At 36.4% G+C, this 16,369-nt stretch overlaps 1 protein-coding gene across 7 annotated transcripts in view; it reads right to left on the reverse strand.

Moving 5' to 3' along the window:
- PDE1C (phosphodiesterase 1C) overlaps positions 1–16,369 on the reverse strand; it is a 483,316-nt gene that overhangs the window by 35,543 nt on the left and 431,404 nt on the right. For all 7 annotated transcript variants that reach the window (XM_045564386.1, XM_045564391.1, XM_045564387.1 and 4 more), the window contains one exon: positions 13,523–13,600. In XM_045564386.1, coding sequence (XP_045420342.1) covers positions 13,523–13,600 — 78 coding nt within the window. The remainder of the gene's footprint in view (positions 1–13,522; positions 13,601–16,369) is intronic.

Genomic DNA, 16,369 nt, shown 5'->3' on the forward strand with positions numbered 1-16,369 from the left:
GGCAGCCCTCATGAGACTCTATCACTGGGCTTACAAAACATTTTGAACACGTTTCTTTTTCATCTTTCTTGGGTTTGATTTTTTTTACAGCCTGATCAACTATCACCTAAACTCAAAGAAGTAAGGGACTTGGCTAAGGACAGAGCTGGGATTCAAAGCTAGAGTTGCAAGTCCCAAGAACTCCACTCTAGCTCCCTGTGGAGTCAACTTTCTACGAAAACAACAAAGTGACGCAGTCAGCAACCGAAAGAGTTATAAAAAGCTAAATAGAAAAACAAACAGAGAAGAACAAATGTAGGGAAACCAAACCCAATTTTAAATGTCAAGTAGGATTTCTATTAGGCACATGAATGGGTCCTGGTTTTGTTTTTTAATAATAAGAACATATTAACAAAAAACATTATTTTAGAGATAGCTATTAGGTTTTATCCAGGCACAGACTTTACTGTCCTAGGTCACAAGTACATGGCAGCTATTTTAAAGGGCTATTTTCAATGTGTGCATGCTTTCTTCTTGCCTCAAACAATACAGGATATGATTATAGTAGGATTATTCTAAATTTAATTTCACCACACATAACATCAATGCTACAGCACTGCTAAAACAAAACATTCTGGTTATTTATTGTTCCACCATAGATTACATAAATAGATAGATGAAGTTTGTAGGACTATAACTTCCTAAAACCTTGCCTATGCCATCATCTCCTAAAATTTACCCATTTGATCCAAAAACACAGAATAAGAACAGTACAAAGGATGGTAGTTCTTAGGTTCAATGCTTGCCCTCTTTCTTTGTCTTCCCTTTCAATCCACTGCGTGTGCTACCACTGAGAATAACGATGGTGCTAAACTTTTTTCCTCTACCTTTGCTACTTTCTTTTCCTTTATTTAGCGTGTTCTTTCTTTCCAAGCTTAAAATATGTTCATAACTGTCTCTGTTCTTCTGTCCCACACTGCCCAAGGTATCTTACTGCTATTATGCTCTGTTTCAAAAACTTAGTACATTAACACCTAAGGAAATAATTAAAATTCTGTAAGTATCCCCAGGGCCTGGGCCACTCAGCAGGTAACTAAAAGTCAGGTATCAGCAACTCCTTACAGCTTCTCTGGGGATAACTCAGCAACCCTGATTCACAGAGGTGCGGGTGAGGGTAGAGTTAAGCACTTCTGTCTGCACAGAAGAGTTTTGTTTCTGCTCAGTCTTTGAATCTACGAACTCAAGAAGCAGCCAGGGACTATAATGAAAGTCCTTTGGAACAAGTAAGTGAGGCTTGGATTTTAGACCCGAAAGGTTCTGACTGCTCGTCACGTTTTTCTCAATTGTATTAGCGCAGGAAAAGCAGCAAATGATTCAGAATGAATGAAAGAAAAGCAAACAAACATCTTCTCATATTTTCACCATGGCTCCAGGGCATAGAATAAAAATAGCACACATTATAGAGCGCTGATACTCAGGAAACACAAATGTCGTCATTTGGAGATCAGGGTGCCCTTCAGTGGGGAATGCTAAGAATAAGTTTAGAGCGGGGAGCTTGAACACTTGCTTGATACTGCATTTTTAACAGCTTTTCCAGCATGTGGGTGTCTAGACAAGGAACAGCATAAACAATGTAGACAGTCCTAGGTCTTAGCTTTGGCACATATTTATTTCAAAGGCAGCTGTTATTTTAAATAATTTTTTTATCAAGTTAATAGAGTTTCTTTTGACAAATGTATTGTTACTTGTGTTTCTCTAATCCCTTGCACAGAATCTGACAAAATGTAATTTTTCTGGGGGAAAATATTTATTTTATGATTACTAAAAAAGTTTTATTTTAAAAACCCTGAACATCAGTATTAAGCAAAAAAGAAAAATCACATTTTCCCCAGCAGTTCCAAAATTTTAATCCTCTCTGTCATGCCGGGTTTCTTTTAAAATACAATGGTACATTAAGAGTGTAACGAAATGTCTAGAAGATGGAATGAAACAATGAAAGCTTATATACCAATAATTGCAAGGGAAAAATTGTTTAAAAAGATTGATTTTGCCATTATCAAAGAATGCATAATATGATTTTATTTGATATTTCTACTGTGTGGTTATTTGGTAAGAGACTGAGATATAAATAGCTATATAAAAAGTATGAATTGACATTAGTTTTCCTTAGTAAAACACAATTTAATTTTTTTAAACCCACCCATCTTTCATCATATTATATATGTGTGCATGTGTGTATGTATATGGATATAATTTCAGTTGCTGTTTTGATATTACATATATAAATTTCAAGAACACAAAAATCGACAAGAGCACAATGGTAGTTGCATTTATAATCCATGGGGATACTCATTATAAATCTCCTTTAAAATCACAAGGACAGTCACTAACCCTAAAACCATATAAAAAATGCATTGGTTTGAAATGGATGTTTGTAACCAAAAGAGCTAACTGTTCTGATTCACCATGACTCATTAATGCTAGAACCATGAGTAAGTAACTGGCATTGTACTTCCATGCTCCCAAGAGTCCATAGCAAAAAAGGAACAAGGAGGCTTTTCAGGTTAACCCCATTTGACCACTTCCCACCCACATATAATGGATTGGTTAATAGACATTCTCAAAGTCCATCCAAACAACAATTATGTTGGGTTTCAACATTGCTGAATTCACAGTATCTCTTATTGTTGGGTCAACCCACAACACAGCTTCCAAAATTAACTAGAAAATGACACTGACGTATATGAATCTAATTGTTTAATCAACAAAACCTTTTAGAGTCTAATTAACGAGGTTTCAACCAGATACATGAGAATAACAGACATCCAAAAATACCACTGGAATTCCCTTCTCCATTTATTGACTTTGTTATTCACCTTGGACAAGGACACTGGAGTGGAGTAGACACTTGTCAGACTACCTGAAAAAATGAGGTTTTAAAATGCTTTATAAACACCAAATATTTCATGTGTCTTTGTGCTAAGCCACAGCTTTTACTTTCAGTTGAAGTCCCATGTGCTAATCCATATAACTAGGTTAATGAAGTAAATGGGTCGCAGGAGTTTTCATGAACAAATGGCTAAGAGAAATGAGACATTAGTTAGAACATGTGTTGTTATGATGACTTATCTTAATTGGGACCCAGAGCACTCCAGATGTTCGGTCCCTCTACACTCATGGAAAATAACCTACAAGGATGCTGGATTCTCATGTGGAGAGCAATTCCTTCACTACAGAAACAAGCTACTTTTTGTCAATACATAGAAGGCTACAAAAAGATACCTTTCTAGAACTAGAGAAATGATGTCATCCTCTGAGATGGGGACAAGTACACAAGCCAAGGGATGGGATTATCTACTTGTAGAAACTGCCTCAAGTCAGCAGATGTTGACTTCAGTGGCATGACCAACAGTAATGTGTATTACAAATCATTCATTACTAAAAACAGTTAAGCACTGAAGTTACAAAGGCTTAATTTTTAACATTAATTAGAAAAGATTATTGTTATGGTAGCACTGTCTGGGTAGGAGAGAAAAGTACAGGGTAACAGCTAGTGTGCCCAGAACTGTTCATCATCCTTGGTCTAATTTACACATCACATGATCTTGGCATATCTTTGGGGGTGTGTAAAGATTGTGAAAATCTAGTAGACTAAGATGAACAAAAAATAATGATATACAAAAGTTTGAGAATGTCTGCCTTAAGGCCAACAAAGTTGCATCAAGATTAAGGCCCAGAAAGCAATCGAGGATGACTGAAAGGAAACAAGAATAATAACCTACTCCAAGATAACAACATATGTGATGCACATGAGCATTCTGGTGTACATGGAGTATATATTTCACATTGTTCATTAGTAAATTGGCAGTCAAAACTATGAATTGGTCACAAGTATTCATATCGGTGTCAACAAATCCTCTGCAGCACAGTCAACTCTTCCTTCGCTGTCAATATGGAAGTCCTTATTCTGCCACTGTGTGGGGCTCTACTTGCTAATCAGCAAGCCTCTGAATCTAATCATCACATAGCATCCTAAGCCCCCAGGTGAAGGAATTGTGTGTTTCCCAGAAGAGACAGTTCTCACAGAACAAAATGACGAATCACAAAGTGGATGTCACTTAAAAATTCCTATGGCAAGAATTCTCAAGATGCCAAACCTCTTATGTTACTAAATTGTCTTATGTATTGCTTACGCAACATAAATTGGGGCAGAAGTTTGAACTAAAATGGCCACTAAAACCACCGTCCTCTAAAAATTGTGAATCCATTAGAATTCTGATGAAAATCATGTTGATAGTTCCTTAGAACCAAATCAATCTTTCAGAAATTGGGAAAAGTATTAACTGAATGCAAAATGCCCTGTAAAATCTTCCACATCTAGGGTGTATAACATTAATTCAACTATGAGTGTGCTGGAGGTGAGTAAGTGTGTTCAAGTGTTGCTATGTCTCTGTACAGACCAATGCATTGATACAGTGTGTCAACTACAAGTCATAACCAGAGCCCGGTGGGAAGACATAGCAGAGATTGGAACAGTGAGGCAATAAAATGAGGCATCAACTGCAAGGAAGGTTTTGAGGGATCTAAAATAGGGCTCTTATTTATTCTGGTGTATAAAGACAGCCCCAAACTATTATCCTAAGTAGCAGGGGGGAAACTGTTGAAAGAAAGAATAGATGAGTATGATTCCCTGGGATGAGAAAACTTGACCACAGATGCTTATGCAGATATGAAAACTGACCACAGCCTCAGTGAACCAGTGAATGCACACCTCCTGAATAATGACAATGTGCCGGCACATTCATTGTTTCTCAAATCTGGACATGAACCTAAGACAGAAACGATCGCCATGGCCAAGACATACGCGTGCCTCGGCTCTACACACAGCCTGCTGCTGTTTGACTGTTTGCTCCCTGGATTTGCAGAGCGGGGCTCACCTCCACGTTTGCAACGGCCCCATATATCTTTCCCTACCAGCTTCACTGCAGAGTAGGTCAAAATGCCCCATCCTTTAGGCGACTAACCAAAATTTTTCAAAATATGAACATTATGAACATTAAGTACAACTCAAGTAAGTGTAAGGTTCAGATGTATCCTTCTACGGTTTTCATTAATAACTTGGTAGATCTATTATGTTAAATGATAGTACAAAAAATATCTAACAAACTCAGAGTCATTCATTCCAAATTTATTTATGTGTTCCATCCAGACTAACTTTGGATAGAATCATCTATAAAGAAAATGGGAAAAACACATTCATTTCTTCAGGTGACCCTTGTGAGCCCTGTAGCAAGTCAAGGCCATGAGACATCAGCCTTGTCAAGAATCCCATCATAGGCAAATTCCTCTAATGTACACAACAAACCTTTTGATCACAATTAGTTGTTCTATGCAAACTAACAAGAATACTGGCTCCACTGCCTCCTCCATTTTTCCTTTATTAAGATCCTGAAGAGGAGGTCATGAGCATCTTAAGAAATACTTAGGAAGTGTGACCATAAGAAATACCATTTCCTCAATGAGGAAATGAGCTGATAAAGCTGTGCTGTGACAGCCGTGACACAACAGCTTCACAGCTCTGTGAAATACAGAGCTAAGGAATTGTTATGTGGCTGTAATATACAAGCATAACATCATCTTCTCCCCTCATATAAGCTTTATTTTGTTTTACCTCAATATGGTTTTAAGTTTGGCTTTTAATTTTCATTTCCCTAACGATGTCAAAGATCTGTTAAGGATCTTTTAATGTGTGTATTTGCTACTTGTGAAATTTTTATTCAAATTTTTTGCATGTTTTTAATGGGGTTGTTTGTTTTCTTATTATTGAATATTGAGAATTCTTTATATAATCTAGAAATAAGTCCTTTAACAGATATATGCCTTGCAAATATTGTCCCAATCTGTGAATTGTCTTTTTATCCTCCTAATAGGATCTTTTGAAGAATAGAGGTTTTTAATTTTGATAAAGTATAATTTATCAATTTGTTCTTTTATGATTGGTGCTTTTGGTGTCATATCTTGGAATTATTTGCTTAACCCAAGATCAAAAAGAGTTTCTCCTATATTCTCTTAACTAGAAGTTAATAGTTTTATATTTTACATTTAGGTTTATGATCCATTTTGAGACATTTATAAATGATATAAAGTATAGTTAGAAATTCATTATTTTGCGTATGGGTATTCATTTGCTCCATCACCATCTGTTGATGACTATCATTTTCCCATGGAGTTTCCTTTGCCTTTCATCAAAAATGAGTTGTGCATATACATGCGGATCTATTTTTGGATTCTTAATTCTATTCCATTGACCTATTTGTCTATGTTGATGCTAATATCATGCTGCCTTGACTACTATAGCTTTATAATAAGTCCTGTAATCAGGCCTACTGTGTAGTCCTCCAACTTTTCCCTTATTTTTCAAACTTGCTTTGTCTACTCTGGATGTTTTGCATTTTCATATAAGTTTTAGAATCTGCTTGTTGATTTCTATGAGAAAAGCATCTAGGATTTTAATTGGGATTGCATTCAATCTATGGATCAACCTGGAGAACTAACATTTCAACTATCTCTGGAAAATCCCCAAATATTTGGAAATTAAACATTACACTTCTAAATAGCCCTTAAGTCAATGTAGACATCAAAGTAGAAATTAGAAAGAATTTTGTGCAGAATGTGAATAAAAATGCAACATATCAGAATTTTTGTCATGTTAAACCAGTACTTTAGGGCAATTTACAGCATTAAATGCCTATATTAAAAAAGAAAAAAAAATGTCAAGCCAATGACCTTAACTTTCACCTTAAGAAACTAGAAAAATAAGACAAACTAAACCCAATAACAAAGAGAATAAAGGAAATAATAAACATCAGATGTCAATGAAATAGAAAACAGAAAAACAATAGAAAATATCAATGATGATGATTAATAAAATGTATTAACCTCTAGCCAGACCGGTTAGGAAAAAAAAAAAAAAGAGAGAGAAAACACAAATTACAAATATCAAAAATTAAAGCGATATCATTACAAATTCTAAAGATATTAAAAGAATAATAAAATAACAAAAACATCATTTTAATTTAATTCCATTGTGGTCTGTGAACATTCTTTGTGTGATGTGAATTCTTTTGAATTTATTAGGGCTTGTTTTTGTCCCAGAATATGGTCTATCTTCATAAATGTTCTGTGTGCACTTAAAAAGGATGTGTATTTGCCTATGTTCAAGGAATGCCAGTTACGTCAAGTTGATTGATAGTGTTGTACAAATGTTCTTTTCCCTATAATTTTACATCTACTTATTCCATCAATTGTTAAGGAGATATTAATGCCTCTAAATAAATTGTGGATTCAAAATAATTTTGCAGTTTACTTCATGTATTTTGGTGCATAAATGTAAAGAATTATTATATTCTCTTGATAAATAGACCACTTTGTCATTATGAAATGAACTTTATTTCTGAAATTTCTTTATCCCTGTCTTTGCTCTGATATCTACTTTGTCAGATATTAATATAGCCACTCAAGCTTTCTTTTGATTAGTGTTAGTATGGTATGCCAATTTATATCCTTTTACTTTTGTGCTATTTGTGTCTTTTTATATAAAGGCAGAATATACTTGGGTCTTACAATCTCACAACCTCTGCCTTTTAATTACATTGTTTAGGCCATTTATACTTAATGTGATAACTGATACTTTAGTTTTAAGTCTATGATCTTCCTACTTGTTTTCTATTTGTCTAATCTGCTCTTTGTCCTCTTCTTACTCTTTTTATAACTTCTTTTGGATAATTATTTTTATGATTCCACTTTATCTCTCATTGGCTAATTAGATACATATCTTTGTTTTCTTATTTTAGTGATTGCTTTAGAGTTTATAGTATATGCTCTTAATTTATCTCAATCCAATATCAAATGATATTATACCACCATATTATGTATAATATTATTAATAGAATTTTACAATAGTATACTCCCATTTCTCCGCTCTTGGACTTTATGATACCTTAGTCACACATCTTATTTTTATAAGTGATATAAACCCAACAGTATAGTAATATTTTTTTGCTCAACTAGTTCATTATCTTTAAGACAGTTAAATAATAAGAAAAAATCATATATATTTATCCATATAGTTACCATATTTAATACTCTTCATTCCTTTGTGTAGGTCCATATTTCCATTAGGCATAGTTATCCTTCTGCCTTTCCTTAACATTTCTTGTGTGTGGAAGTGTCTACTGGTGATGAATTCATTAAGTTTTTTTATGTCTGATAAAAACATCTTTACTTCATCCTGGTTTCCAAAAAATATTTTTGCTGGATACAGAATTCTTGATTGAATTTTTTTTCAGCACTTTAAAAATGCTTCTCCACTGTCTTCTCATTTGTATTGTTTCTGACAAAGAAGACTACTGTCATCCTTATCTTTGCTCATCCTTACATATGTGTGGATACTTTTCTGGCTGTTTTTAAAATTTTCTCTTCATCACTGGTTTGGAGAAATTTGATTACAATATGCTTTGGTGTAGTTTTCTTTATATTTCCTGTGCTTGGGCTTTATTGTGTTTGAGTCTGCAGATTTATAGTTTTCATTGTTTGGCAAAATTACAGCCATTGCATCTTTAAATATTTTCCTTTCGTCCCCTCTCTCTCCTCTACTTTGGGATTCCAAATACAGATATATTATATTACTTGAAGGTATCCTACAACCAATGATGCTCTTTACAATAATTTGTATTGTATTCTTTATTCTGATTTTATTCCTTTTTCTGGGTTTTATTTTGGATAGTTTCTATTGCTAATCTTTTCACTACTCTTTTTCTCTATAATGTCTCATCCCATCCAGGGTATTTACTATTACTCCCACCCAATGTTATTCCACTAATACCATCCAGTACATTTTTCATATCAGACATTGTAGTTTTCATACTTAGAAGTTTGATTTCAGACTTTTTAAAATATCTTCCATGTCACTACTTAACTTCTGAACATATGGACTACAATTCTAAGAACTGCTTTAACGTCTTTGTCTGCTAATTCTAACATCTGTTTTAGTTCTGGGTTGGTTTCAATTGGTTGGGTTTTTTCCCTTATTATGGGTAGTGTTTTCTAGCTGCTTTGTATGCCCAGTAATTTTTGATTGGATGCCAAACATTGTGGATTTTACCTTTTTGGGTGCTGGATATTTTTGTATTCCTATATATATCCTTGAGCTTTATTCTGGGACACAGTTACTTGGAAACATTTTGATCCTCTTATGTCTCACTTTTAAGATTTGTTAGGTAGGACTACAGCAGCATTTAGCCTACAGCTAATTACTCCCAACTACTAAAGCAAGACAATTATGAGTATTCTACCTAATTTTCTTTAAATAATGAGAGATTCAAGTCTGACTAGTGGGAACAGGCACTTTTCCCTGCCCTGTGTGAACATCAGGATTGTTCCCTCTGATCCTCTCAATGGTTCTTTCCTGGCCTCAGGTAGTTTCCTCATTGTACAGGTTGCTCAGTACAGTAGTCCCCCTTACCTGCGGGTGATAATGTTCAAAAACTCCCAGTGGATGCCTAAAACCACAGATAGTACCGAACCCTATATATCTATTAATACTATGCACAAATTTCTTTTTTCTTCTTCACAATTTCATTGACAGAAGATTCATTCTTACCACAGATCTTAGCAGCTCAGTATACAAAATTTTTTTCTTTCTTTCTTAAGAACTTTCATCTTTTCACTTAAAAGAAGCACTATGTGGCTTCTCTTTCACATATCTGAATTGCCACCATCACTATTTTTGTACTTCGGGGTCATTATTAAGTAAAATGAGGGTTACTTGAACCCAAGTACTGCAGTGCCTTACAATCAATCCAATAATAGACACAGCTACTAAGTGATGAACAGGCAGGTGGCATATAGCATGGACACTAGACAAAGGGATGGTTCATGTCCCAGGTAGGACAGAGCAGGACAGCATGAGATTTCATCATTCTCTCAGAACAGTGTACAATTTAAAACTCATGAATTGTTTATTTCTAGAATTTCCCGTTTAATATTTTAGGACTATAGTGAACTGTGGGTCATTGAAAATGCAGAAAGCAAAACTACTAAGGGGGGACTACTGTACTCTGAAGAAGCAGATCTCTGAAGTTCTATTTCTCCAGAGCCCTGTTATCTCCAGTACTTTATTCTGTTAGCTGTAGCCATCTTGGTCTTCTTGGATTCTTATTCAACTTCTCAACTTGAATAGTCAACCACATGTGCCTATGTCCCTCCCCTCTATGTTGCCTGGACGTGCTCTCAAGGCAGTAAGCTGAGGCAATGGTAGGGCTCACTTCATTTACTTCCTGTGTTTCAGAGCTCACTGTCCTCCAGTTCCTGATGTCCAGTGTCTGGAAAACCACTCTTTCACATATGTTGTCAGGGTTTTTTTGGTTGTTTCAGGTGGGAGGGTAAATCCAATTCTTGTTACCTCTCTTTGGCAAGAGCAGACATCCATAGATTGCCTTCTGTCTACCTTTTTCACTCTTCACAACTGACTTTTAAATTTCATGCACCAACATTCATAAATACTCCAATTCCCAGAATATTCAATGAAGGAGAAACTCCTACTGAACTCCCTCCCTGGCACTTGGCTAATAAACATGCAAGGCCTAGTTATAATCAATCATTTGAGAGACATAAAGGTGGTTATCTCCTACATCTCTATTAACATGGTCAAGTAAAGTTAAGGGCAAGTTTGTATTTCTGGGCGACTATAATAAATTATGGCAGATCCAAGGGCCTATGTTATTACAAACATGGCTAAAAATGCACTGAAAAAAATTCATTCGTGTGGTACCCCCCAAGTCTCCCAATGACAGTGGAAAAGTTTAGACACCAGGAGAATCTTGGCTCAGAGACCTAAACTTTTTATGTTAGTACATTTCTCCCTAGGGATAAGCAAGGTACTTTCAAACAACATCCATTCCTTGAAGTCAGTTAGAAAATTAGTGCTGCAGGGTATTAAATAGTACCTGAGTAGCCTTATAGAGATGATGTACAACTGCAACATGTTCATTATGCCAGGATGTAATTTACCCTTTCAATACACACTACTTCCCCCTGTGCATGTCTGGGCTCACGTGAGTTTGGGAATAACCAACTGTGGTCCAGTTTCCGTTGTGTTTCTCTCTGAATGTTTACAATGCTACAACTATAAACCATAACGGGTTAGATCGTACTGGGCATGAATAGTAGCTGGATACTCCCTCTTGAAAATTAGAGAGAACTGGTCACCAATGGTTCCCAGGGGTTAGAGTGGGGGTAGGACATTAGAAATAGTTAAATTGACTCCCTGTGGTCATCACATAATAGGATCCAAAAAAGAAATGTTTAAAATGTATCTGGTTATGTCCACATAGGGTAAAATATCAATATATCTGATATGTATGCCCTTTTCTTAATTTTCTGAAGTTGGCTTTAATGACCAAAAAGGAAGGGGTAAGTAAAACTGATCAATTCTTTTCCACTTCATGCCACCAAGAATTAGCTTTAGTTCTGGTAAAGACTTTGGACTAAAATAGTACAAATCACTGAGCTCAATGGTCTAAGTTCTGCTGATACCAAAGCAGTGATGATGACTGATGTCATGTCAGTTCATCAGGTGAAATTAAAATGCAAATTGTTCATGCTTATGTTTGTGTGCAAACTTGCAAGTACATGGGCACACCAGGCCCCACCTGAGGCATTGGAACATTAGGGTTACGGAGGGAAAGAGGGTTAGACATCAGAGAATGCTGCTTCTTTATTAATTACAGCCTGTTTACTGCCCCAAGAGATCAAGAATCCTGTTCATTAAACAATCAAACTTTACACTTACTTGTACAATAGAATATAGAATCTATTTCATCACTTTCCCTTCAAAACTGTTTAATTCTTTTAAATACTTGGGAGTAATTCAGTTAAAAGGGGCACAGTTAAAATAAAAGGACTTTTTGAAAGTGATAAATTTAATCCGTAATGGCCACATGACAACATCACAGCAGATGTTTGTACCACAATACAAAAATGCAACAAGATTCAAGATCACATATTACAAATTTGTGACTTGATTTATGCCAGGCTTTTATGCTGTAGAAATTTAGATCAGAGAGCAGTGGGCGCATCGCCGGATGCAGGATAGGGCAGGTGTTCAGGTGCTGGGTTGATAGCTGACGCCATTCCTCCCATTTTCTGGCTTGAGTTGCCTTGACTTGGGTTTAATAAAGTCTGGCAAAGAACCTCCAGTATTTGAACAAGCCTTACCCATAACAGAGTCTGGCTGAGAAACTGTCATTTTGAATTGTATTTTATCTCTGTGTAATTCAATTCGTAGTTACAATGATTCAAGGAGGGCACACTCATTAGTTAAGTGATTTCCATCTGCATAAGCAAGTCGGTGAAAAATTGCAGGTATGTGTTCTCCAGGTATTATGTGATAAGTAAGACACCTGGAGTGAATTATTTGAATGGTCTTAAAAGGAAAGGTTTGAGAATTGATTTCATGCACGCAAGTAAAGAGCGCACGTCATCATGGCTCAGGGGTGAAAGCTTCCTTTTTAATAGATGTGTGAAGAGTTATGTTCAAATTTCTTCTTACTCTTCAACCTGATTACCCAGCATTTGTTCTTTAAAGGTATTCTAATCGAACTATTCAAAGAATAGCTTAGTGTCAAATATGATGCCTCCAGGGAGGTATGATTCAAACAGAGTCTGGGATTCTAACAAAAAACACTCCACGGAAACTTTCATGTTTAGCTTAATGTTATGTCCATGTATGAAGGAATAACTAGGAATGAGCCCATGTTATAGCTGAAACAATGGGGTTTATGTAAGAGGTGAGAGCAGACTTCTCACTCTAACAGTTCAAAGTCTGGAGGGCAATATAATTTGAATGTTCACATTCTAAAAAGAGTGGCTTGTTATTTATGAAAAGAATGAAAGAAATACTCATGAAGCACATTACAGTGTATTCAATAGGTTCATTCTAACTTCAGTTTTGGATTGGTTCTTGCTGGCCAAACCGTATTCTCCAACCATGCACGCTGCCTCCCAACATGATGCTGAACAGATTACTGGTTCTGCTTTTGTCTTAACCAAAAGTGATAACTCATTCACGGAAAAAAATGTGAAAACTGAAAACACGGAACATTTCCTATTTATGTCGCACAATTCACAATCAAAACCTCGTAAATATATTAGCAGTATGTGTTACTCCATTCCAGCTGTCCAACCGGCAAGGCCAGAATGAACTTTTTATAAAATTTAAGATGAAAAAATGGTCATTGGGAAAAGAAAGAGTAGGGGAAGCAGTTGTGATGAGAGACTGTGGTGGAGGGGAAGGATGAACAATAATTTGTACGATAAATTACTGAAAAAGGGATAATAGTACTCTTTAAATATAGTGAAATGTTTTATTCTCAGGGTATAAGAATATATTAACAACCACTATTTCAATTTTAGGTATGGTTCTAACAAGCTTGCACCAAATTGCACATTTTATGGAAAAATGGAATGAGAATGATAGTCTTACCATCTGTTTTCTTTGAATCATTTCCGACGTTCGAGTGATCCTTCTTGTCTGTCTTATTTTTACCGTCTTTCAAGTCACCTGAAGGTAATAAACATGACAAACAGTGTATGTATACGGCTGAGGGGATGTTATAAACATCTTTAAACCTGTCAAGGTAAGAAAGTCATGAGGGAGTACATGTCTGAGTATAAATATCTTTTGTAACCACGTGTTAGATTCTGGAAATTGGATTACGATTGGGAAATCGAGACTGGAAGTTCCTGTTAAACAGGGTACTTGTACTTAAGTGAATCATGTTTATCTCCCAAGAAGGGTAGCTCAGCTTTATTGCTGGGGTATGCAGTGAGGGAAAATCTGCAAAATGGGGATATTAACACCTACTTTATAGGCATATTATAAGAATAAATGCATTTAAAGTATGTAAGTACTGAATGTAGTATCTGGCATATCATTCAATGACAGTTATTATTTTAATTAATTATCTTGTCAAAGTGTAATTCGTAAAAGTTAAAAAACACTACTCTTAACAGCTGTAAAATGAACACATATCAAAATGTATTTAACCCATTTATGAGGGAACCAGTGAGAAAGTAGGGAGGTTCTAAGAGCAGTTAAGAAACTAGATATTTCTAGACATTTTAGAAATGTGTTAAAATAAGACTGCTAGGTTAGAGACAAAACTGGTTAAGTTCTACAGGGCAATAAAGCCATAACCTTTGGGGTTATCTTCTCTACCAGTCAAAAAAATCTATAAATTGGCGTCTAACTTTACAGTACCTAGGCTGGAATCAAATAGTAAAAAGCAAAGTTATAAAAATAGCCCTGTTCTTTAAGAGCAGGGGTCAGAAAATTATGGCCCCTGGGCCAATCTGGACAGCAGCCTGTTACGGTAAATAAAGTTTTATTGAAATACAGCCCTGCCCATTCGTCTACACATCGTCTATGGCTGCTCTCAGACTGCAACAGCAGAGTTACATAGCTGCCACAGAGCTGTGCAAAGCCAGAAATATTGGCAATCTGTGCGCTACCTCCTGTCTAAGATAATTTATTAATAATAATCCTTTGGCAGGACTGTTTTACAACATGCCAGTGAGACGTGGAAAGGTCAGGGACTCCTTCCCCCAGACTTATTTTCAAGTTTTGAATATTTAGCAATTTTACTAATGGCAGTGTTTGTTTTTTTTTTTTTTAGCCTGCATAAAACCAAGCATATATTACTACTCAAATACTGGTATTTGTTGAAGCAAAAAAGACTGTCATCGTAATTGGAGTAGGCAGGGCTTCCAAGATGTGTGTGTGCGAGGGAAGAGATTTGTCTTTTTTCGCTTTCTTTGTGCCAGGCAGTGTGCTAAATGCTTTGCATGAATCATTTCTTTAACTTCTTATAATAGTTCCATTATAAAGGCATATTATTGAAAGTAGACAGATTCATCAAAGATTCATTCCCTACACGGCCAATCTGCTGAATAACCAACTCACCAAATGATTGAGGATGTTTTCCAGGTTTGAGTTTTTTCTTGACGTCACTGCAGCCCTATCGGCAGACACTGGCCGGTCCACCCATGCGAGTGGCGTGGGCCGCCCACCGGCATGTGCTTCACGCGCTATGATGGACTCGCACCTGCTTCTCCCTCTGGCAGCAAAACTGTTCCTGTCAGCTACCGTGGATCTGGTTTAAGCCATTTGTCTAACAGCTCTTGAGCAAATGGCCAATTGATCTTCCTGGAAAGTAATTTTCCTTAAGTTGACTTGTCGGGAATTGACCTGAAACTCATATGATCACCTTCATTTTATGGCTGAAAAGCTTAAGATGCGACAAAGTAATTTAACAAAGCTACCCAGACGGGCTGATTCTGGAAGCCGAGCTCTCTACTGTATTTACAACTTCCCTACAAAGCTCAAGTTTTAGATTTCAGACTTCTGTTTACTGTTGCCATTTCTAAATGCCTTTGGCCTATGAATCTATAAAGAAATGGTTATCTAAGGATAATTCAAGACCATTTTTGACTGTGATATATTCTACAAAGCACACACTTTTAATGGAATTTGACAAATCCTAAGCTAAGTTAGCAGTCAATAAACTTCCCAGGTTTCCTCTCATTTTAATTCTGAAATGGGATGAACTTGCTAGAAGGATTGAGAAGGGGAGTCTACTCTGGTCGGGGTCCAAACAGGAGGAGTTTAAGTGGAGGACGTAGTCCAAAAGAGGATTCCTTTAGAATCCGATGAAACAGTCCAAATACTGGCTTTTCCATGTTTCAAGGATGCCAGAGATGAACTCAAAGATCCTGAATCTCGAGTCCTGTAGTCAAACTAGTTCCTACTTCCCTAAATGAGTCTTCACACCCCTAATGCACTTTATTTTAAACTTTTCAGGCTGTTCTGAACTGAAGCTTTACCTACAGTTGCAGCAACACCAGATGTCTTCTGGTTCAGTCTGCTTGATGCTAGCAGCAGCCCATGGCAGCCTCTCTTCTCAGCCAGAGTTGGGGAAGCTTTGGGAGGAAGTTGCCTCGATGGAGAGCAAAGCTTAGAGGATCCTGTGATTGCCAACAAGGGCCCAAACCTCGAGAATTCCCCTAACCAACATCTTTCAGCTCTAACCTGGAAACATCCCTGGCAGCCCACAAAGAAGGGTGCCGGGAAAGTGACACATGCTTGTTTGATGATATTCCTTGAGCAGAATCCATTAGGTAATTTCCCAGGGGTTGTATGGTGTAATGGCCAATGTGAGCTATTACTCAATAAACGGGGGAAGCAAAAGAACCTTTCTGTGAAGTTATAAATCATTTTAATTAGGCTGCTGTAACACAGTCCCAAACCACCATTAGCCTTTCTTATTACCGC

Source organism: Lemur catta, chromosome 11, assembly GCF_020740605.2.
Source record: "Lemur catta isolate mLemCat1 chromosome 11, mLemCat1.pri, whole genome shotgun sequence".
Taxonomy (NCBI): domain Eukaryota; kingdom Metazoa; phylum Chordata; class Mammalia; order Primates; family Lemuridae; genus Lemur; species Lemur catta.